The sequence below is a fragment of the Pelodiscus sinensis genome, chromosome 21 (assembly GCF_052426305.1).
Source record: "Pelodiscus sinensis isolate ZL-2025 chromosome 21, ASM5242630v1, whole genome shotgun sequence".
NCBI classification, from domain to species: Eukaryota; Metazoa; Chordata; order Testudines; family Trionychidae; genus Pelodiscus; species Pelodiscus sinensis.
This window is the reverse complement of record NC_143072.1, coordinates 10878452-10903051: the sequence shown is the minus strand read 5'-3', so window position 1 is coordinate 10903051 and position 24600 is coordinate 10878452. Positions and strand designations below refer to the sequence as shown.

At 47.5% G+C, this 24600-nt stretch overlaps 1 protein-coding gene across 1 annotated transcript in view; it reads right to left on the bottom strand.

Moving 5' to 3' along the window:
• The window catches only part of LIG3 (DNA ligase 3), a 36127-nt gene extending 15314 nt beyond the window's left edge, over positions 1-20813 (bottom strand). The window contains exons 1-16 of the mRNA XM_075905006.2: positions 19997-20813; positions 17770-17913; positions 14681-14878; positions 14047-14198; positions 13113-13279; positions 10770-10847; positions 10484-10652; positions 9710-9865; positions 9068-9199; positions 7939-8018; positions 6294-6381; positions 4648-4725; positions 2692-2815; positions 2230-2372; positions 1344-1418; positions 428-574 (exon numbers count right to left, since the gene is read on the bottom strand). Coding sequence (XP_075761121.2) covers positions 428-574; positions 1344-1418; positions 2230-2372; positions 2692-2815; positions 4648-4725; positions 6294-6381; positions 7939-8018; positions 9068-9199; positions 9710-9865; positions 10484-10652; positions 10770-10847; positions 13113-13279; positions 14047-14198; positions 14681-14878; positions 17770-17913; positions 19997-20462 — 2397 coding nt within the window. The 5' untranslated portion in view covers positions 20463-20813. The remainder of the gene's footprint in view (positions 1-427; positions 575-1343; positions 1419-2229; positions 2373-2691; positions 2816-4647; positions 4726-6293; positions 6382-7938; positions 8019-9067; positions 9200-9709; positions 9866-10483; positions 10653-10769; positions 10848-13112; positions 13280-14046; positions 14199-14680; positions 14879-17769; positions 17914-19996) is intronic.
• Positions 20814-24600: the final 3787 nt, after the last annotated feature.

Here is a 24600-nt window from a genome sequence, read left to right as displayed (position 1 = left end):
CAGCCAGCGACGGTCAGGCTGAGAACAGAGCTGACCAACAGCTGACTGGGAAAGGCAGCCCTGGAAGCCATTTCTACCCCTCAAGGAAGTGACACCTGCAAGCAAACATTCAGGCTGCATACAAGGCAGATTCTCATTCAGACCTTACCGTCAGCCTATGGCCACCTCTCCCCAGATGTCTCCCCATCCCTTATGGGGAACTGGCAGAATGTCGCAAGATTGGCAGAAGTCAGGGGCTGGAGGTTACCCCTTTCAGAAAAAGGGCTTCCCCCCTCAGACTGTACAAACTAATCCCAGCGGCAGTGCACAAATGCAGCCTGCCCCCAGCAAACGTCTTGTAGGCACCATGCAATTGTGATCTGCCTCTCGCTGTGCAAAGAGGTTTCCCTGTGGACTGACGCCCTTCTCGATATATTACAGGTCTCACCCGGAGCTGAGGCAGGTTGGTGGCCGTCTTCCAGTCTTTGTCATCTCGGATCCGGGTACAGCGCGGGAAGCGGATGGAGATCCCTTCTGCCGTGTGGGCTTCTGCTTTAGAGAACTCAGCACCTGTAATCTCCCACACTGGGGCTTTCTAGACAGAGAATGTTGGAGAGCCATCAGCAAGGAAGCCCTGTATTTCTCTTTGTAATTCTCATATCGACTAGCCTGCAGTTAGGGTATCAGAATCCTCCCGCCCCTTTCACAGCAAGAGACTGAGCTGAACCCGCACAAGTCAACCCTTGGATTGTTGCCATGAGACCTTCTAACAAACACCAAGAGGCAGCTGTAAGTAGTAGCCTCGTGGGGTTTTCAATATGGCCAGAAGTATCAGACAGTGTGTACATGTGTGTCAACCGTCAGGATAAATGCCAGATACAGGGCACACATGCTCCTGCGAAATTATGGAGCAACAATAGCAACTTTGACGCGAAGGCTGCAACTGAATTTCAACCAGCCCTTGGACTCAGCGAAGCTCCTTTCTGCCTGACATTTCAGGCAAGGGCCCTAGCGAGCATGGACTTGTTAGGAAGAGTGAGGTTGCTTGGATCAGGCGTTTGAGAAACAGGATTTCTGCAGAAATCAAACGAGTCCTTTACAGGTTTCTGTCAATCCAGCTCTTGGCAGCAGCTCGAGTTGGAAACCTCAATTAACAAAACATTAAATCCTAGATGAGGTTTGATGCACCAGAATATTTCCCCAAGAAAGGCTCCAAATGCAACATTTAGAAGAAGGGTTTCCCCTAGGTGCCCCACTGTGGAAGCTCCTTCGCAATGTAGAAAACCTTTACGAAGGGATCAGCCTCATGCAACCCTGGAAACTGATCTGTCAGGGGAAACTGATCTGTCAGGGGAAGCACTTGCCTTTGGGTCTGGAACAATGAAGTCTGGATAATAGATCTTGTTAATTTTCAGCCAGCCTGGAATTTTACTGGGGTCCTGGAAGACCAAGAGAACAGCTAAAATGCCAAAGAGGTGATTCAACATGCCTGGTAAATAGGAAACTGCTTGGCAGTGGTAATGTGCTGAAGGACGCTAGCCTGATGGATTAGCGGCAGGTCACTGCATCGCTACCGCTAAGGAAGCAAGGCCCCCCCCCCCCCTCCCCCCGGACAGCAGCACCCCTGGTAGACTCGGCTTCCCTCTGCACGTTCATCCCGCATGTGAAAAATCAAGTGGTTTAGCTCCAACACTTCAATCTGCAGAGAGGTGCCAGGCTAAACCAATTCTCAACCTTCTAAAATGCCAGACAAATGCACCAAGCCCCCTATTTGCAAGCTTGGCATTTAACACGCAGCACCCTGCCTGCTTTTCAGCGCTGACAACCGCTGGAGATGCAGGCATCAAAACAACTGAGTTTGAAAACTGACTCAGCATGTGTGATGCCAGGCTCCCATCTAGTGGGTAGTCGGGTTAATCGCAGCAAATCCAACTCTGCCAGCTGCTGCTTCTCATCAGAATGTCTGGGGCGGATGGGAAGGGAATGGACAGCGGCCTCCCAGATGTGCTTGGATTCAGTGCGTGGAAAGCGGCACGCCCAGCTCAGTGCTGCCTGAGGACAGGCCCAGTCATTCCCAATGGCGTTTTAGCCAGCTCCTCCATCAGGAGCCAGTTCAATCCAGGCAAAGCATTTCCACTCTCTGGCTAGCCCCCTGCTCTACTCAAGCCCTGGGGAGGGGCGGGCTATCCCGAGCCCTTTGCTGAACCCCCTTCCCCTCCCCTAACCAGGCACATGCCAGAGCCCCCTCACCTTGCTGATCTTCACCATGTCCAGCTCCTTCTGCAGACGAGCCAGAGTGGCATCATCGTGCCCACCAGCGCACTTAGTCACCGTGCACCACTTCTGGCTCGTGGGATCAAAGCAGCCCATGAGGAAGATGGACATCATCCCACCTGGAACAGGGGAAGGGGCTTCAGTCACCCATCGGAGGAGCCAGCCAGCTGAGCACCGGCTCCCAGTCTGGGATCGGTGGGACTTCAAGCTTGTGATGGGATTCCAGCTCGGTAACCCCCAACCAACTAAAACTGAGCAACCCGTCCAGCAACCAGGTGCCTCTAGTCCACAGTGGAGCTGGGCTGCTCCTGGTATTATGGAAGTGGCAGGCAATAGCTGATACAGGTAAGAGCATAAGTGCCTGGTACCAACGAGCCAGAGATTTTTCTCCCAGCTAAAGGAGAGGTTATAGCCTCACATTCATTCCAGGAAACACACCTTTACTGCCTTGTCCATAGAAAGCCCCCAGAACCACCAGGTCTGCCGTGTCAGCCATGGCACCTTCATTCAGATAATCCTTTTTCACCTTTAGCCAGTGACGTTTTCCAGGCTCATAGATACTCTGCACCAAACAAGCAAGAACTCTGAATCAGAAAAGAATGCGTTTGGATTTCTGCAAGGAACCAAAGTGGCCCAAGACTTCTATTTGAAAGACAGCTCTATTACGGTGTGACCAGGCCCAGAGATCTCCCTGACAGTGGGTCTCAATCTTTTTGATACCAAGGATCACTTAAACACTCCAGTTCAAAGGAAAGGGTTAGACTAAGGCCTGGCGTACGCTAGGGACGTTAGTTTAACCGATTAACCAATAAGCTGATGCGTAGCGGTTAATGGTATCTATTAAACTCAGCTGGCTCCCGGGGAGGTGGTTTCGCTGCAGGCTCTGCAGCATAAAGCTAAGCTGCAGCTCCCTGGCCTGCAGCAAGCGTAACCGTGTAACCGCTACGATTTTTTAGCAGCTACACGGTTACCGTATTAAACTATTTTTAACTGACCTAGTCCACACTTGGCGCTTAGGTCGAACTTAACCGCATTAGGCTGATTTTTCTAAACAATGATTTTCTAAACCCCTTGCTGATGAACAGGTCCCATGCTTACCCTGCTGCGGTGTCTGCTACTCTGCTTTGGTGCATGGAAAAAAGGGTGTAAAAAGATTGTTTGCTGTTGCTTTCAAGCAGGCAGGAGGTAGGAGATGAGTGCATCGTGGGACACTGATGACATGTACCCAGAACCACTCTCTGCAATGTTTTGGTCCCATCGGGTACTGAGGCATAACCCAGAATGCAAAGGGGCGGCAGGAACTATGGGATAGCTATCCACAGTTCATCGCTGTCAAAGTCGATTGTATCCACTAGGAATGTGACTGGGTAATTGGTTACCCCAGTAAGCATCACCCTAATCAGTACCCGCTGGGGAGGCCGAACTGGAGCAGCCCCCCACTGAGATCCTATGCTTAATCAGTTAACCAGTTAAACCTAGCATTTAACCGGTTAACTGATTAACTGAGATTTTACATCCGTAGTATCCACCCCACTGGGGATGCACTGCTTCAATCTCTTGTGCGTAGTGAGGTCATGCATCTTTGACTTTACAAAACTGGGTGCTTAAAAAAAATAAAAAAAATTGACCGGACTAAATTCAACCTTATCTTGTAGTGTAGGTCAGTGGTGCGCAACCAAGGGGGTTGCGGATGTCTTCCCGGGGGGTTGCAGTGCATAAATCTGGCTGGCCAGGGGCTGGGCCTGGCAGTTGGCAGCCCCCGCGGTGCCTAGATCTGATCACAGAGCAAAAAAGGTTGTGCACCACTGGTATAGACCAGGCCTTAGATTTCCACTGTTCATGAAAACAGCACCTACCAAAATCCAGCAGGCTAATCAATGAAAATGCTACATGTTACTTGTCCACAGGTTTCAATCACTTTACAAAAGGGGCTGAAGTATCTTTATCCACATTTTACAAATGGGGAAACTGAGGCACCAGGCAATGTAGTGACGTGCCAATTGTCATGCAACCAACCAGTGGCAGAGCCACAACTAGACATGTTTCTCAACTTGCAGTTTAGTGCTCTGCCACTAAGAAAGCCACACGGGCACAATGCAGCCCTGTGAGGGACACATCACATGGACTTAGATAGCTTCCTGCCATCTGGTCTGCTGGCTAACACGTGAGTGGGGAAGGAAGGGAGACCAGCACTGAAATTCAAATGAAATCCTCTAAGGCAACAGCCCCATTCTTGGCATAGTTCAAAGGCTCTTATCTACATAAGAGCAGAGTTCGAGCTCAGATTAGATTACAACTGAATGTTATATGCAGGGCAATCTTGTCCTGAGAAACTGTTACTCCAAGATTGCAGAGAAAGCCTAAGCCAGGAAACGTGGACATAAGCAGACTTGCCTTTAGATCTTTGAGCACCAGTCCTTCCAGCCCCTCCCGGATGACTCGATTGATCATGTCTGCCAGATCGGAAGCTTTCTGGAAGGCAAAGGAAGCCGTTAGAAGGGCTGTGTTCATGGGCATTTCCTGTGACAACCGTTACAGCTATCAGGCAGGGGCAGAAATGCCTCAAGGAAACAAAGTGTCTGGGAAATGAACAATCGGGTTTCAGCAAACTGTCAAAGAGGGTCAAGTCCCACTACTTGCTTTTTTCTATTGTCCACTGTGTGTGCAATGCCTACTGCCACCCGCTGAAACATCTCAGATCTAGCATCAGGTGCTACCTATCCCCAAAGAAGAAAGGCTAACATTAGTAAAGCCTCTTCCCTAATGCACCTCCTTCCACTGCTCCAGGACTTGAGATCCACTTGTTTTAACAGAAGGAGCTGGGAAGGAAGGAAGCAAGCAAGCAACTAAAACTGGATGGAATACCCCTTGTTTCTTTCTGGGGAGCCTGGACTCAGATCAGTGGTTCTTACAAAGGAGAAGGAATGTGATTGCCAGAGGGGGAAAACAGAGGCACAAAGCTTGGAATGGCTCAAGAATGGTGTCAAACTTGCTGTGAGGTAGTCCGGGAGAAAGGCAGAGGCCCCGTGTGCCAGAACCTCTTTCTCCCTCAGTGGCTCTCAAGTCCTGTGGCTTGTATAGTAATAAGCAGAAGGTCGCTAACTGGTGACCCTTTGGGATCTGGCTTGCTTCCTCCTGAAGAGCTGGGATGCAGACTCCAAATGAGTGGAGACAGGCTCGAATTTTTCAGGGATTCATTAGTAAATGCATTAAACAGGCCACAATCCTCAAATGGAAGGTCCTCAATTGTCATTTGGTCTCCCTCTTTCAGAATCTCCAAAGATGGGAGCCATGAAGCCATGCTTATGTTGATGGAAGTAGCCACTAACAGAGTTGCTGCATCTGAAGCATCTAATGCAGCCACTAGTGACGCCTGGACTACTCACTAACTGTCCCTCACTTGCAGCAGACTGCAGCTGCTCCCTGTTCTTGCAGGAACCTTTTAATGAGCCCAGGGACCTTTTAATGAGCCCAGGGAAAATCGCTCCATGGAAGGAGACGCTGCAAGGCTTCTACCCTGTTGCACTGGCAGTCCGATGTTGAAGAAAGGATGGGCCCACTCTGCCCTGCTCTCGAGCGAGGGAATGTGAGGGCACGTAGGGTGCAGGTGCAGCCCCAGACACGGAAGGCTAAAAGAATCTGAGCACTCCAGACATGAATCCAAAAGGACAGTCAGATAAAAGTCACCAAATCATAGAATCCCAGGGCTGGCAGAGACCTCAGGAGTCATCGAGTCCAGCCCCCTGCCCAAAGCAGGACTAAAACTGGATGGAATACCCCTTGTTTCTTTCTGGGGAGCCTGGACTCAGATCAGTGGTTCTTACAAAGGAGAAGGAATGTGATTGCCAGAGGGGGAAAACAGAGGCACAAAGCTTGGAATGGCTCAAGAACCAACCCCAACTAAACCATCCCAGCCAGGGCTGTCAACTGAAGCACTAACTATACTGCTGCTGCATTAATCTGAGGAACGCAGATGCCCCATTCATAGGCCCAGAGATTACCATTTAAAATGTCTTTTTGCTAGTTGAAACTGAACTCACTGTGACATGCTTCATCTCAGAGAATAGTATCCGATTGGGGATTTCCACCATGTTATCATGGAGAAACTTTCGACGCTCACACAGAGGCCTAAGAAACAGCACAGAGACATTAATCAAGGAGAAGCAAGATATCCCAACAGATACTAAGTCACACAAATGTTCAAACAGCATTTAGCAAATGTCTTCCTACATTTATTCCTACACAGAGAAGTGGAAAGTTCTGTTTTTCACAATAACTTGCACTTACAATACAGGCAGTCCCCGGGTTACGTACAAGATAGGGACTGTAGGTTTGTTCTTAAGTTGAATCTGTATGTAAGTCGGAACTGGCGTCCAGATTCAGCCACTGCTGAAACTGACCAGCGGCTGACTATAGGAAGCCAGAGGCAGAGTTGCTCTGCCCCGGGCTTCCTGGAATCAGCCTCTGATCAGTTTCAACAGGCTGAATCTGGACGCCAGTTCCGACTTACATACAGATTCAACTTAAGAACCCCAGGCGTCCCCAAGTCAGCTGCTGCTGAAACTGATCAGCGGCTGATTCCAGGAAGCCCAGGGCAGAGAAACTCTGCCTCGGGCTTCCTGTAGTCAGCGCTGGTCAGTTTCAGCAGCGGTTGACTTGGGGACACCTGGGGCAGAGAGCTGGGGTGCTGCTGGGTTGCTCCAGTAGCGCCCAGAGCGGCGCTGCGGGACCAACCAGCAGCACCTCAGCTGCTCTTCCACAGGCGTCCGGAGACAAGCTTGGACTGCTGGGGGAGGAGGGGGGCATACTAGCTGCGCCCCCCCCCCCCCCAGCAGACCAGGGAGACGCGGGTGGGGGACTGAGATGCACTGCGGTCCCACCGCCCGGGTCCTCCGCGGCTTTGCAGTTCAGCAGACCAGGGAGACGGGGAGCAAAGCCTCTGAGGACGCCGGCAGCACGACAGCCGTGGCGCGTCTGAGCTGTCGCGCTGCCGGCGTCCTCAGAGGCTTTGCTTCCCGTCTCCCTGGTCTGCTGGTCTCCAGCAGACCAGGGAGACGGGCAGCAAACCCCGTTCGTAACTGCGGATCCGACTTATGTCGGATCCGCGTAACTCGGGGACTGCCTGTACAAGGATTTCAAAATGCTTTGATAACACCGAGCAAGCCTCAATTGGAGAATGCCGAATTCACAATTACACGTTACGTATTACATATACATTGTACAAAAACTATGGCACACAGGAACGACTTGCCATAGTTCACAACATGAATAGCTAGTGGGAGAATTCCAAAAAAAAAAAAAAAAAAAAAAAATCAAGACGTCCTATCTTCTACCATTTTGCTCTTAAACACAGACCATAATAGAAGCAGCGCTAAGAATGCAGATTGGTATATTGTCTTCTTAAATGTCTGGCTGGAAGTCTGCCTAGGTCTTATATTCTATTTGCCAGTGTGCCAGCCAGAATTTTGGGAAGGAAAATGTTCCTTCAGGTTAGGGATGATATTTTCAAATGTCCCATTTTCAAAAAGGACTTCAGCTTACATCTCAGTCTTCCACTGTGACTTCGGCTACTAAATGCTTAAGTCACTTCTGAAAATGTAGCCTTAGTGCTTTTGAAAAAAAAATGTTGTTCTAGACCTATTTCTCCACCTTGATCATCAATGAAGCTATGTCTGTCAAACACACCTGTCCATCAGGCTGGTGTCATTGAAATAGATGCAGTCAAACACGAACAAGCAAACATTGGCATCCTGGAAAGCCGCTTTCTGTAAGACAATCAAGACCATTTAAAGAAATCTTTTTAGCATCAAAAGCTATTATGCAAATAGGTATACAGGAGAAGTGTGACCATATGCAAAGTGCTCTCAAGCATTCAAAAATTAGTAACAGACAAATATTTTCCACTTTAACCTTTCAGGCTAAGTTTGTATTTCTGTAACAGCCCCAAGCATTCTTACAGAAATCTGATTTAAATTTACAGTGTCTCTTTACACAAAAAATAGGAAAATAAAACAAGTTAATAATTTCCTGGTAACTTGGTAATAAAAGCTACCTGGATATTAATGGCTTAAAGCAACCCTAGCATAAGATACGAGGCTCCTTAGAAATCAGTAAAACAACCCAATTTCATTTTCAGTTTATGGCCCTATCTTCACCTTAGTTTACCACAGGTCTGAGTTTAAAATCATACTTACATGGACCTAAAGCTCCTATCAGTCTCACTCTGGCCTTTTGCACCTGCCAAACAATGTGGCAAATGATGCTGAATATTCAACGGCAGAGAAGCCTGCAAGTGACATTTTTTTCAGCAATCATTTTTCATGCAATACACAGTCAACCTGTAGAACTCCTTGCCAGTGGATGTTGTGAAGACCAGGACTTTAACAGGGTTGAAAAAAGAACTAGATAAATTCATGGAGGACAGATCCATTGATACTTATTAGCCAGTATGGGCAGAAATGGTGTCCCTAGCCACTGTTTGTGAAAGGTTGGGAATGGATGACAGGGATCACTAGCATTCACCACTGTTGGAAATCTATCCTGCGCTGAAGTTCCCCAAATATCTGAACCACCCCTGGATCAAATCATCTGGTAAACTGGTGCACTGAGTGTCTCAGCTGTATCCAATTTACACTACAACATCCTTGGCCAGGGACCAGATTTTCCTCTAAAGCTCAGTTCAGCACCAGGCAGATCAATGGCTCTAAGTTATAATAAAATGCATGATAAAAATGTTTAGGTTGATAGCATTTAACTAACCAGCTGCCACAGTCTGAAGGTGCAAGCAGTACATGGCAAGAGCCCTCTTTGGTACCTTATGCACTCCCAGGGTCCCGAAGGGTAGTGGTTTGCCGGTTTTGTTGTCAATCAGAAGAACTTCTGCATCCAGGATCATACTGTGTCCACCAAGGAAAGCTTGGGGGATGAATTCCTTAAAATGGGCTACCTGAAAAAGCACACCACAGAGATTTCTTTTACGTCTGCCTAGAGGTCTGTCTCACACTTTCAGCAAAGAGGAGGTCTCTGCTCCCCACAAAGTCCAAGGCAGGAAAACCCACAACAGCAACAGGCTCAATGTTTTCCTTTCTGAATGCAGTGTGCTTGACTAGACAGCTTCTCACTCTGCCGCAGAAGCAAGCAACTGGGCAGATGCATAAGCCATAGCTCACTGAATCAGAGCTATAAACTCACGCCGACCACAGCTGGAGTGAGTGAGTGAGTAGGGCTTTGGCTCAAACCTAAGTCAAAACTGTGCAAGAGATTAACAATGAATTCTTCCCACAGTGGAGCTTTTAAAATTCCAAGACTAGCGGATACGTTCCACAGGAGCCTGCCACACAAACTGGGCTTGCTGGTGCCGGGCACTGCTGGGGGAAATCAGTGGATCTCACAAGCCTGGAGGGGACAAGAGCAAGCCAAAGGCAAGTGATAAGAGGGGGCTTAGGACTCAACTTACTTTGTGAGGGAGGACGGGTTTGAGGCTTCGACTGAAGTAGCTGAAGTGATCTCCGTTCTTGTGGACCTGCACTCGCTCCCCATCGTATTTGATCTCTGCATACATCCCATTAGGGCACTTCTTCATGGCATAGTCGATGGACTTGCAGGCTTCCGCCTTGCAGAAGGCAGGAGAAAAGGAGTTCATGAAAATGTCTCTTGTCGTGGTATTGACTGACGTTACTCTGAACTCGTTTCATGCTGACAGTGCCCCTTTAAACAGATTGTGCTGCCAGGGAACATCTGACCGCCAGACCAAGTTCTTCTTTTCTTAATTTAACTCAATCACATTTAGATCGGGTTCTCACCCTATGGAACTCCATGTCAGCGTTCACCTCTTTAGAGCCTTACCTATCTTCCTCCCCTTTAGTGGCCACTCAGCCAAAATATAAATATGGAGTCCTCTTTTGATCCAACAATGGGCAAACGAACTATCTGAACCATCATGCTCAAAACATCCAAAGATTTTCTATAAAACTTCCCAAAGCAAAGCCAGAAGAAAGGAGTCACAGGGAGAAGTTTTTGCTCATGGTGCATCATGACAATAACAATTTTACAACCCACTTGGAGCAGGGCTCTGCACAGAAGAGCAGTTTAAAGCCACCATCTCAGTACCTCACACCCCACCTTGCATAGCCCTGTGTGAGTGTCTACTGCTTGCTAAGGGTAAGAATCACAGGAAAGTGTGAGGATCCTGGTCTCTCCCTGTGCAGGATATGGAGGAAATTCACCTTACCAGCATGGGCTGAACAGGGGTCATCAGGGAGGCCTGCACGCTGAGGGTTCGCTTCACACCTGGCAGCTTCTCAGCCTCCTGCTGGTTCCTCAGCACTCGCTCCACCACATTCTGGAGGTTGCGTGAGGCTTTGAATGCCTCATAGGCATTAGGATCCACAGCATCCAATCTTCGAACAATTGAGGAGGAAAAAGAAAGTCACTCAAGACAAGTTTCTCTGTAGGCAGCTAAGGAGGCTGTGGCCTGCCCCCAGTTTCATTTCTCATGCAGTAAATATGAGACTCACACATGTTTTGCACCAGCATTCATTTTCAGATCATGCTTGATTAGCCTGATGATGCATTTCAGGTCATTCCCAGTGCACCTAAAAATGAAAGGAATATGCAATCAGCAGATGTTCATCTGGACTCCTCCCATCCCACGAAAACCGGGAAAGGAAACTGCTCCAAACCTCAGTAGCAGGGGTAACCCCCCAGTCGAGTGAGAGCAGAACTAAACAGAACCGAAGTTAAACATGGGACTCCCCTGGTCCTTGAGATTGGAGCCTCAGAGGGGTGTTTAGCTTATTGGTGTCACTGCAATAGCAGTTACACAACCCACTGAGAGTCTCTCTGCAGAATAGTGGCCAAAAGCCGTGCCACAAGCCCGTCAGTCACTGCAACAGTGACCAAGGGAATGGCGCTCCCATCCCTTTCCTGGGAAGGCAAAGCGTATAATCAATCTCACTGTTGCACGTGTGTTACACAAGTTGCATGGCAGAGGGTGCAGGATGTGCACTGTCTGCTGAAGTTGGTGCAGATGCAAGCCACACCCACAGCAGGTTAAGGTGTATAGTATTGACTGGGGGGGTTAACCTTTCACATCCCTATTGAGAACATACAGAATGTGGGAAAATGGAAAAACTCAAGAGGGTCTCGCTGTAAACGCTAAGGAATTAATTCTTTTGGCATTACTATCGATACAAATACGAATATTTGCAGAAGCTAAGAAATGAGCATTTGAATGTCGCCATTAGGAAGAGCAAACCGCAAGCTGGCCACAGTGGCGCTCTTCTCACACCTCAGTTAAGAAAAAATGGATGATGGCAACAGTTCGGTCTCGCTGACTGACAGGCCTGTGTCAGCCCAGCAGGTTAAATAGAGCTTGTGTAGCATTCCTAGCCACAACAGTTGAATCAGGACCCAAGTACAGATGGAATGATGCATTAAATGCTTGCCTTGGGAGAGAGGAGTGATACCAAAGCTCATAGCTCAGCAAAGTAAATATCAGGGCCAAAATTTTTAAAAGCAAATTTGGTATCTTTCAAGAATCTGATTTTCAGAAAGCGTGGCAAATCAGGTTCCTTTAAGAGACATCAAAAGTTACGCCTCCCCAAAAATAAGAGATAGTTAAAGTCACTACTCACACTGGACCATCTTGGAATTATTATTCCGTTCTGGGAGGATCAATTCACAGGCTTTATTACACAACAAAAACCAGAATTTGTGAGATTTTACACTGATAGGCAAAACAAAACAAAACAAAACAAAACAAAACAAAACAAAACAAAACAAAACAAAACAAAACAAAACAAAACAAACGGGCTTGAAGGACTTTACAATGCCCTTCAAAGTTAATCCTAAAGATAATTCTATTTTTTCCTACACTGGAGTTGTAGAAAGATAACTAACAAGTTCATTTTGAGAATACAGTATTTTTAGTTTACATACATTTGTTAACTGGTCCACAGCCTGAAACCTATAGGCTACGTCTACACTGGCATGATTTTCCGAAAATGCTTTTAACGGAAAAGTTTTCCGTTAAAAGCATTTTCGGAAAAGCGCGTCTAGATTGGCCGGATGCTTTTCCGCAAAAGCACTTTTTGCGGAAATGCGTCCGTGCCAATCTAGATGCGCTTTTCCGCAAAAAAGCCCCGATCGCCATTTTCGCGATCGGGGCTTTTTTGCGGAAAACAGTACTGTGCTATCTACACTGGCCCTTTTGCGCAAAAGTCTTTCGGAAAAAGACTTTTGCCCGAACGGGAGCAGCATAGTATTTCCAGAAAAGCACTGACGATCTTACATGAGATCGTCAGTGCTATTCCGGAAATTCAAGAGGCCAGTGTAGACAGCTAGCAAGTTTTTCCAGAAAAGCTGCTGATTTTCCAGAAAAACTTGCCAGTCGAGACACAGCCATAATGTGACTGCGCAAGATCACATGACCAAGCTCCTTAGGATTTCGTTCCCCGCAGTGGCTGAGAACAGCAGCCTCACAGGCAGATAAGTCACCACAGAAACATCTGATCCATTTGCTTAGTGCTGGTGCAAAATACTGACTTGGTAGCCAAGACTAACATTCTTTACACGCAGCATGAGCAATTTAACTCAGCCACTGAAGGACTCTCCACAGACACAAGTAAAGAGGTTAGTTTGTATGGCCCTTTCAGTCCACAACAACTGCAGTAACAGTTTCTGACAACAACTGCACTAAGACATTTCATTTAGACTACCAAAAAGCCAGAGTGCATGCATTGTCACTACCAATCTAAATGTAAGAGACTGCTCTTTATCCCATAAAAATATACCCAGAACCACTCACTGGTTTGCGTGTATGGCCTTCCTTAGTCAGATTGATCAGAGCCTCCCCTTACCTGCTAGCAATATCCTGGAGCACACTTTGCTGGTCGTCCTCCTTGGAAAGCTTGGAAAGCTGGGTGAGAAACTCATCCACTTCCTGGATGGTAAGGAGACTTTTGGCAGCAGGAGGGCAGGATTTGCTCTCCTCGAAGAAGAGGCGCACGGTTTCGGAAACATCTCCCTGTCTCCAAAGCAAACAAAGCCAAGATCAAATCTTTGGCAGGCAACTAAATGAAAAGGGGGAAGGGCATGGGGGGAAAAATATAACTTAATAACGAGTAGGACCATACATATGGTCCTACTAACCTTAGTAGGAGGGAGGGGAGGGAATTTAATGGGGAAAGCAAGGAAGAGCAATTCTGCCACCGCACTGGGACTTTCCAACTAGCCATTTCTTTATGTGGTACAGCTACAGACAATACCAGAATGTCCTGTTATAATTTCCATCTCTACAATATGCGGAGCCTTTAATTTCATCGCCATGAATCTAATCTTGCAGTTTATGCATTGTGAACTCAGGCAGAGTTCACTGGAAGCTAGTACACTCTAAGAGGCTACAGACATAGACCCATTCCTTGGATTATAATTTTGCCTTTTTTTTTTTAAAGTAAATTTTTGCAAACAGTTAAATGGGAATAAGGCAGACCAAACAACCCCTGAGGTTGCTGCAGCAAAGATTTCATGGTGTCAAGGTGAGCATTAGCACAGGTTTAATCTGGGATGCTAGGGGTTGCTTGATGAGTCTCACACCACTATCCTGTATTCTGTTAGAATACCATTCCGTAAAAGGCCCACTTTGAGGCAAGCTCCATGATCAACTGCCAAGATGAAGGAGACCCACCAACTCCAGCTCTGGAAGCTTATAACCCTTTCCAGTGAAGAAAAAGGTGCATGGTTTCAGTATCAAGGGGCTGAACAGTAAAGTGCTGTCTCCATCGCTTTACTGACCTGCTCCAAGTCCCGGACCATCTCCTCCTGGCTGCAGTTGAAAATCCTGCTGAACAGCTTGACAATCTGCTTGTCATTCAAGTTGTAAACACTTTTAATGACACCTGGTAATAGCAGCTTAACAGTCAGGTACAGGTCACCCCGGAAGCCATCTGGAAAAGAAGGTGTGCATCATTAGAAACTGTCAGACTCTGATCTCAGCTACGGGCTCCAAGGCCCTGCTGATAATTATTACCTCTACAAGACAACAACCCAGCAACGGCCCACCATATGTTGTGCCTATGGGAATCTAGTTTCCATTCAAGGGTATTTCCCAGTTTGTCCTCCGTAACTAACCCTGGTAGTACAAATCTAGCCCCAGCTACAAAAATTCCCCATGATCCTACCATGGGAACCAACCTTATTGAACTTACTGCCTTGATAATTACTGAACAGATGAGCGCATGGCAGCCTCCACGTTAGGCACTGACCACATCACAACAGAGATAAAAGTGGTGCAGTGCAAATAACGTGAGCTGTGTCTTACTGATGGACTGGACTGTCTTTCGTGCCCATCCCTGACAAAAAGCTGGGTGGCGCTTGCTGTTCATTGCCTTCCCATCACAGACAAATGCCAGGCAGGAGTGACACTAACCTCCCGCCGTTCCTTTTTGCAAGAAGTCCTGAATGATCTGCGTTTTCACGTTATAGCTGGGCTTCTCGGCAACCATAGCACACAACTTCCTGAACTCCCGCAGCAAGCAGTCCTTATGCTTTGGGTCACACTTCTTTGCAGAGAGGCTAGACTTGTGGGAAGAGCTCGCAGGGGCTTCCTCAGAATTGCATGGCTGAGCTATACAAATGGAGACAGGACATGCATTTAATGGTTTGATAAGCACGCTGGGATGATACTGTACACTTCGAAGATCAGGTCACTACCGTCAGGGAAAATGAACAGCAAGAACAATCCCAACAAGCTGGCACAGCTACAGATGTAAGCAATGAAACAATGAGATTTGGAAAAACCAGGATTACAAATCAGAGTGGACATTCATCACAAAAAATTAAACTACTTCAGTATGGACTTGCACTCGGAGCACATGAGAGTTTTCTGGAGTTCATGAAATAAAGTTAAAATGTCAGTGAAAAATTACCATGCTGATTGATCCTTTCATTTGATTCTCAATGTATAGGCAATTCTCCATTCTAGCACCAGGTTTCCCGAATACACTCAGGCTGTGCCTACACTGGCATCCCTTCCAGAAAAGGGATGCTAATGTAGCACTTTGGAATAGGCAAATCCACGGGGGATTTAAATATTCCCCCGCGGCATTTGCATTAACATGGCTGCTGCTTTTTTCCAGCTTGGGGAAAAGCTGGAGAAAAGCGCCAGTCTAGACGTGATTCTCCGGAAAATAAAGCCTTTTCCGGAGGATTTGAAAGTAGGAATAAGAAATCCTCCGGAAAAGGCTTTATTTTCCAGAGAATCACGTCTAGACTGGTGCTTTTCTTTGGCTTTTCCCCAAGCCGGAAAAAAGCGGCAGCCATGTTAATGCAAATGCCGCGGGGGATATTTAAATCCCCCGCGGATTTGCCTATTCCAAAGTCTACATTAGCATCCCTTTTCTGGAAAGGGGTGCCAATGTAGACACAGCCTCACAGCAAAAGGCAACCAACAGTGGAAGGAAAATGCTGGACAAAGCTGCAGGCTCCCTTACAATCCTTCCTAACCAGTTTTCATTTCTTCCCACTCAGCTTCCAGAGGCAGGTACCAAGATGGAACCCATCCCATGAGCCACAACCCCAATCTGGACACCTGAGGTATAATATGATCAGCTGATCCAAATAAATCAGAGGACTTGGAATTTGGATTAACAGGGATCGTTACTAAGCAAGAGATGAAGTTAAGGGGACAATCCAACTGCAAACAGATAAACTAGGTAATAATGTAATTACTCTGTGTAACCAGTGAGCCTGTTTATCTTGATGTTGTAGTGACAAGAGGATCAATACTTTTAGCACTAATGTAACTATTAACAATGAACTAAACCCATCACATCCACGCTTCTTTCCTGCACAAGATTCAGGAACTAAGCTGGAAATGCTCAACTCATTGCAGAAGCTTTCAGTTAATAGGATCCCACTTGGGAGGGACTGAGATACCTGCACAGCTTCAGACAGTTCTATTCTGAAAACCATGAGAAATTTATTTCTCTACTTGCCAACTTTATGGTTTCCCTTCCCTCACCTAAGAGAAAGATGGAAGCTCAATTGCTTAGGACTAAATTAGAAAATAGCATAGGACAGAATCCTACAGTGACTGGGTGAAGTAATAGTCTTTCCATCTCTAGTTTCTGCCACACAATTCTGAGCACAATGAAGTAACCTACAAAAATCAGAGTTTGTCTGATATAGTAAAACATTTACTGAATTTCCATTTAGAAATGAAGTTTTTTTCCCCAGTGGTACCAAGGCACAGAAGGGCTGTGCCCACAATCTTGTATTATTTCACATATCTAAAAAAGATTTAGCTGTCCAGTTACAATAGTGCATTTCTGCAGTTTTCAGGAAACATTATTTTACTTTAACAAGTGCCACAAAATATTACAAAAAAATTCCAGATGTGTTACTTGGTTTATTTCAGCCTCTCTTTATGTAGAAAAAGGTGCAGTTTTCCAAATCTCAAAGGTCTTTCAAAGAACCAGCCATGTAGCCAAGGTAAGTCACTAAAAAAAAGCTTTCCACTTCAGTTACAGGTTTCAAAGTATTGTCATTGTTTATGCATATTACTGAGTCCAGATTCTGCTCCCCATCAGGTCAATCAGAGCTTTTCCACTGATGTAGAAATGAGCAGGTCCTTGCTGATTCCAGATAACTGAAGTCAACATTCAGTCTAGACCAGTGGTTTTCAATATGTGGCCCACAGGTCCCTGGGAATCCACAGACTATGTGTAAGATTTTCAAAGGGTGGGAGGTAGGTATTTTTGCAAATGCAAAAAGACTGAAAACCACTGATCTAGACTCAAATACAATTCTGCAGTCCCCTTATTTTTTCTGGGCAGAAGATTTGGTAGGCTTTATCCCTTTTGTACACATCACCAAAAGAATGCAAATATCAGTTATTTTATGACTGACAGCTTAGAAAACACTGAACATTTTTTCTACAGATAGTAAAACAAAATATCACGTTTTGTTAGCACAATCATTTCTTATTCACTTAATATAAACCACTGGGCTGCGTCTAGACTGGTATGATTTTGCGCAAAAGCGACTGCTGTTGCGCAAAAATCTTGCCGCCTGTCTGCACTGGCCGCGAGTATTTGCGCAAGAACACTGACTTTGTAATGTACAAAATCAGTGATTCTTGTGCAAATACTCTGATGCTCCCGCTCAGGGATAAGCCCTCTTGTGCAAGTATTCTTGCGCAAGAGGGCCAGTGTAGACAGCAACGTTAATTTCTTGCGCAAGAAAGCCCGATGGCTAAAATGGCCATTGGAACTTTCTTGCGCAAGAGAGCATCTACACTAGCACGGATGCTTTTGTGCAAAAGCAAATCTTTTGCACAAAGGCACATGCCAGAATAGACGCTCTCTTGCGCAAATACTTTTAATGGAAAAACTTTTCCATTAAAAGTTTTTGCGCAAAATCATGCCAGTCTAGACACAACCCTGAGGTTTGACTCAAACTCCACTGATGCTATTATAAGAACGGGGGCTCCCCTAGCATCAGTGTAATATATCTCACCTGTGAAGCCAGAGAATTTCTTTGGTGATGGATTGGGGGCAGCTGGTAGCTCCTTCTTGGGAGTGGTTATCTGCCCACTGGGGGAGAGCTTGGCTTGGACTGTTGCTTTTTTCTTAGGTGTGTTTGCAGCCTTGGAAGTAGCCTCTGTGGAACACAGTAAGAGGTAAAGCATCTGCATAAGTGATCTAAGACAACCTGTAAACCCTCAACAACAAAATCAGGTAAGTAACTTACAATACTTTGAAATAAGCAACTTTTGTCAGAACTTACAAATAGCCAACACACAGAGAGAGGGGATAGGTAGTTTTATTTGTAAAATGTCTACTAGGAGCTCAGTAATGAGCCCCAGCTCAAACAGCAAAATAGAGCTGACCAGGGCTCCTAGTGACTTGCACTTACAGCCTACTCCATTAGCCTTGACACTAATTGATAGGGTTTTTTCCTCTCACCTCCATTTCTTCCCTCTTTTTCAGCTTTATATTTCAAAATCTATGCCCTTTGCTCCATGATATGTCACCTGAAGAAGTGGGTCGTGCCCATGAAAGTTCACGATACTATTTATATATTTGTTAGTCTCCAAGGTGCCACAGAACCGTTGTTGGTATTTAAGTTTCATTAGAGAGTAGGGCTTCCTCCCTCCAGCCTTCCAGTGCTTGCATTCTGAGAGCATGTCTTAATTGCAGAGTTCACTCAGGCATTGGTTTAGATGTTGCCTCTAGCCCCCTCCCATCTGCACATAAAACACTCTCATGATCTTATTTTAAGCCTGGGTTTAGTTAGCCCAGCTGAGGGGATAGGCTAGACCAGGGGTGGGCAAAAGGGCCTCCTTAGGCCAGATCTGGCCGATGGAGGCCCTGCTGCTCTCCTGTCCCCAGGCCAATGAGGGCCTGGGGAGCATGCAAAGCCTCCTCCTGTCATGCCAGGAGCAAATGGTGCTTTGAAGCAAGATGGGGGCAGAGCGGAGGAGGCTTCATGTACTCTCCCACCCCCAGGCTCTATTAGGCCTAGGGGCAGGGGAACGTGGGAAGTCTCCTCCCATGCCAGGGGCATGAGCTACCTAGGGGCAATGTGGGGTAGCAAAGGCAGTTCCTCACCCCCAGACCAATCATTGTCTGGGGGCAGGGAACTTGGAAGTATCTTGGCCCCATCCCTTCCTGTGTGACATTTCTGAAGTGGCTCCTGACAAAAAAATTATTGCCCACCCTTGGGCTAGATCCTGGGTGCTACTTTCACTCCCGCTGGTAAAATATTTAAAATCTCCATACATTTTAAATATTTTACCAGCGGGAGTGAAAGTAGCACCCAGGATCTAGCCCAAGGGTGGGCAATAATTTTTTGTCAGGGGTTCTCTGATACACACCTGAGAGGTCATCAAGTCCAATCCCCTGCTTTCGCAGCAGGACCAAGTACCATCCCTGACAGATTTATCCCAGATCCCTAAATGGCCCCCTCAAGTAGTGAACTCACAATACTCAAACCACTGAGCTATTCCTCCACCTAGTTTTCAGTAAGGATGCAGGCTAAGCTACTTCAGGCAGGGACTCTCTATTCTTTGCTGTTCCATGAAGCGACAATAATAAATCATGTGCATGCCGATAGTCCTGCAATGCCTTCTTGCAGTTCCTTCCCATTGCATTCAAGGACAGACAAGTTCTCTCAACTCACTGGGGCTGTGTCCAGACTCGAAGGTTTTTCCGAAAAAAGTAGCCTTTTTTCAAAAAAACTTCACCTGCGTCTAGACTACAGCTGCGTTCTTTCGAAATTAAATTGAAAGAACGCGGCTTTTCTTTAGACGGCGGTAAACCTAATTTCACGAAGAAGAATGCCTTTTTTCGAAAGTGCTCTTTCGAAAAAAGGCGTTCTTGAATGCAAACAGGGTGTTTTTGAAAGAGAGCATCCAGACTGCCTGGGTGCTTTCTTTCGAAAAAGCAGCTTGCTTTTTCGAAAGGACTGGCTGCAGTCTAGACGCTCTTTTTCGAAAGAGGTTTTTTTAGAAAGATACTTCCGAAAAAGCCTCTTTCGAAAGAGGCTGGCAGTCTAGACATAGCCTGGGAAAGACTCATAGCAGTTTTTGGGATGCAGAGAAAAAGACAACTGCACTCATCACAAACCACTGCAATGCCCTGTGTGCAATGCCTCTATGGAGTAGAAATCACTGACGCCGCATTTCCTACTGTTACAGCTGATAAAGGTGCAAGGCACAGTGGGTCTCCCTCTAGTGTCTCACCTGCGATGTGCTGGCTTATCATCTGTTTCTCTTCATCTTGGAGCATTTCCCAGCCCTCCAAGTCCGTGATGTCCTCAATCTTCTTCGTCGTGGCCCGAGCCCGCTCTAGTTTCTCGAAGACGCACTTGACGTGGTACCACTCCTTCATGTCGCCCCCCGACTCCGAGAAGGGGTTGGGCACCACCTTGCCGATGCGCACCATGCCCTTCAGGAGCTTCTCCTTGCACTTCCTGCAGCCGGCGGTGCCGCGCTTGGCGTAGTCCACGCAGAACCTCTGCTCCGCCATGTCCGCGGGGGCCGCGCAGAGCCGGCGGGGCCAGAGGGGCGCGGCTGAGGGAAGAGCCCGGTGGCGGCTGGCGGGAAGGGGCTGACCCAGGAGCGCGCTGCCCGCGCGCAGGCAGAGCCCGGCCCGTCGGCTCAGCGCCCGGGCGGCCGGCGGGAGGAGGCGCTGGAGGGCAGCGGGCATGCGGCGCGCGGCCCTCGGGGACAAGGCCCAGCGCGGAGCCCTGAGAGCCGCGTTACACCGCGGGGGAGGGGCGGGGCGGGGGCGCCCCTCAGAGCCTCGCGGCTGTGCCAGCGGGAGGGGGCGGGGCTGGGCAAGGAAGGGAGTCCTCGCTGCGGGCTCGGAGAGCGACCGGCCTAGGCCAACGCCGCGTGCGCCGCGTCCCCTTTAAATCCGGGACTCGCAGCCGGGGCGGGGCCCAGGATATGGCGCATGCGCACGGGCTCGTGAGCCACGGCGGCTGGGCCGGTAGCAGGGCCCCGCCCCTCGGGCCCCGTAGCGTGGTGGGCCGCGCCTCGCACGGAACAGAGACCCCGCCCCTCAGCAACTGCCTTCCCAGAGACCCCGCTGAGAAAACCCCGCCCCTCACGAGCCCCGCCTGTCACCACAGACCCAGGCTAACCTCGTTCCCCTCACCACAAGCCCCGCCCCTAACAACAACGCCCACCCCCTCCCAACAAGCCCTGCCCCTCACCTAGTCACCCTGACAACAACCACGCCCATCTCTAGTGACCCTGCCTCCTCCAGGCAACCCCCCCATCTCTTCACAACCCCTCCCCAACAATTACAAATCATAAATAATATACATCTAATAGATTGCATTAGAATGAACAACCTTTACTTAACTTAAAGAAACAGGATTTAACAAATTAACAGTGAATAACATCAATTAACAAAGTACACAAAAGTATTCCTGATTTTAAGAGGAATAAGGGATCTTCCAGAAAAGGCTTTATTTTCCGAAAGATCCCGTCTAGACTGGCGCTTTTCTCCGGCAAAGCCCCAAGCCGGAAAAAAGCGGCAGCCATGTTCATGCAAATGCTGCGGGGGATATTTAAATCCCCTGCAGCATTTGCAATTCCGACTTGTCTCATTGGCACCCTTTTCCGGAAAAGGGATGCTAATGTAGACACAGCCAGGGAGTCCACAGACTGCTGAGTCTTCCTCCACACACATGGAGAGACTCAGATCTCCCCATCAAGAGTCCTTCCTTCCTGTTTTTCCCCAGGGCTCATGGGAATTGTAGTCTGTGAGGTTAGATTGCCACACACAGGGTCTTCCCAGAAAATAAGCAGAAGCACCTTTAGTAAGGTGACTACACATAGATTCCCAGCCCAGAGCAGTCCATTGTGATCATTGAGTCTGGTCTCCTAGTACAGGCCAAAGACTTGCCCCAAAATAATTCCCAGAGCAAATCCTATAGAATCCTGATTTAAAAAAGGGTCAGTAATGAGACTCTACCATGATACTTGGTAAATTGTTCTAACAGCTAATTATTCTTACTGGGGAAAAAAATGCCTTATTTCATATCTGATTTTGTCTACCTTCAGCCTCCAGCCACTGGTTCATATTAGACCTTTCTCTACTAGACTGAAAAGCCCCATTATCAAATCTATATTCCCTACATAGGTACTTACAGACTGTGATCAAGTCACACTTCAGCCGTTTCTTTGTTAAGCTAAACAGATTCAGCTCTTTGAGTCTATCAGCATAAAGCAGATTTTCTAAACCTTTAATCGCTCTTGCGGCTTTTCTCTAAACCCAGCCCTCTCCAATTTATCAACTTTCATCTTGAATTGTGGGCACCGGCACCGGCACCGGGCATGGTTTTGCAGCACCAGTGCCAAATACAGAGGTTGAAATAACCTCTCCCTTCTTTCTTGAGATGCCCCTATGTATGCATCCCAGAATCTCATTAGCTCTTTTGGCTACAGCATCAAACTGGGAGCTCATGTTCAGCTGATTATCAACCATGACCTTATCATAGAATCATAGAGCCATAGAGCTGGAAGAGACCTCAGGAGGCCATCGAGTCCAGCCCCCTGCTCTAGGCAGGACCAATCCCAACTAAATCAACCCGGCCAGGGCTTTGTCAAGCCGAGACTTAAACACCTCTAGGGATGGAGACTCCACTACTTCCCTAGGTAACCCATTCCAGTGCTTTACTACCTTCCCAGTGAAATAGTTTTTCCTAATATCCAACCTGGACCTTTCCCACCACAACTTGAGACCATTGCTCCTTGTTCTGCCATCTGTCACTACTGTGAACAGCCTTTCTCCAGCCTCTTTGAAACCTCCCTTCAGAAAGTTGAAGGCTGCTATCAAATCCCCCCTCACTCTTCGCTTCTGTAGACTAAACAGACCCAACTCCCTCAGCCTCTCCTCATAAGTCATATGCTCCAGCCCTCTAATCATTTTGGTTGCCCTCCGCTGGACCTTCTCCAATGCGTCCACATCCTTTTTGTAGTGGGGGGCCCAGAACTTGGCTACAAGGGCACACTCTTGACTCATATCCAGCATCTCATCCACTGTAACCCCAAAGTCCTCTTCTGCAGAACTACCACTTAACTGGTTGGTCCCCAGCTTGTAACTATGCTTGGGATTCTTCCGTCCCAAGTGCAGGACTCTGCATTTGTCCTTGTTGAACCTCATCAGATTTCTTGTGGCCCAATCCTCCAATTTGTCTAAGTCACTCTGGACCCTATCTCTGCCCTCAAACGTATCTACTTCTCCCCGTAGCTTAGTGTCATCCTCAAACTTGCTGAGGGTGCAATCCATCCCCTCATCCAGGTAATTAATAAAGATATTGAACAAAACCGGTCCTAGAACTGAACCTTGGGGCACGCCGCTAGAAACTGACCGCCATCCTGACATCGAGCCATTGATCACTACCCGCTGGGCCCGGCCTTCTAGCCATCTTTCTTCTAGCCATCTTACTGTCCATTTATCCAATCCACATTCCCTTAACTTGCTGGGAAGAATATTGTGGGAGACCGTATCAAAAGCCTTGCTAAAGTCAAGGTATATCACATCCACTGACATTCCCACGGCCACAGAGCCAGTTACCTCATCATAGAAGCTAATCAGATTGGTCAGACACGATTTTCCCTTTGTGAATCCATGCTGACTATTCCTGATCACTTTCCTCTCTTCCAAGTGCCTCAAAATGGATTCCTTAAGGATCCCTTCCATGATTTTTCCAGGAACCGAGGTAAGACTGACTGGCCTATAGTTCCCTGGATCGTCCTTCTTCCCTTTTTTGAAGATGGGCACTACATTTGCCTTTTTTTCAATCGTCCGGGATTTCTCCCAATCTCCACAACTTTTCAAAGATAATGGCCAAAGGCTCCTCAATGACATTTGCCAACTCCCTTAGTACCCTCGGATGCATTAAGTCCGGACCCATGGATTGGTGTTCTTTTAGCTTTTCTAAATAGTTTCTAACCTGTTCTTTACCCACCAAAGGCTGTCCATCTTCATCCCATCTTGCGTCACTTAGCGCATTAGTCTGGGAGCAGACCTTGTCCGTGAATACAGAGGCAAAGAAAGCATTGAGTACTTCAGCTTTCCCCACATTATCTCTCACTAGGTTACCTCCTTCATCCAGTAGGGGCTGCAAACCCTCTCTGATCACCTTCTTCTTGTTAACATGCCTGTAGAAACATTTCTTGTTATCCTTCACATCCTTAGCCAGTTGCAATTCCATTTGCGCTTTCGCCTTCCTGATAATCCCCCGGCATTCTCGAGCTATACATTTAAACTCCTCCCTGGTCATTTGTCCAAGTTTCCACTTTTTGTAAGCTTCCTTTTTGTGCTTAAGTTCACCAAGGATTTCCCGGGTAAGCCAATCCGGTCTCCTACCTTAAAATCTTTTTGGGTATGTCTACACTACAGCACTAATTCGAACTAACTTAGTTCGAACTAAGCTAATTTGAACTAACGCATCCAGACTAAAAAAACTAGTTCGAATTAGCGTTTTGCTAATTCGAACTAGCATGTCCACACAGAGTGGACCCTGAACTGAGGTTAAGGATGTCCGGAAGCAGTGCCGGCAGGGCATCAGATGAGGACTTAGAGCGTGGAGCTGCTGTCTCAGGCTAGCCGAGGGCTGTGCTTAAAGGGACTCGACCCCCACCCCGGACAGACAGTTCTCAAGGGGTGCCCCGCTTGCAAAGCAGTCCTGGCTTGGATTGCCCGGAGTACCCACGCTGGGCACATCACAGCACTCGGCCATCAGACTGGCTGCACTTGCCGCAGGCTGCCATCTGGAGAGAGGAGGCAATTGGGGGGCTGCAGGAGAGGTTCCACCCCCAGAAGCCTA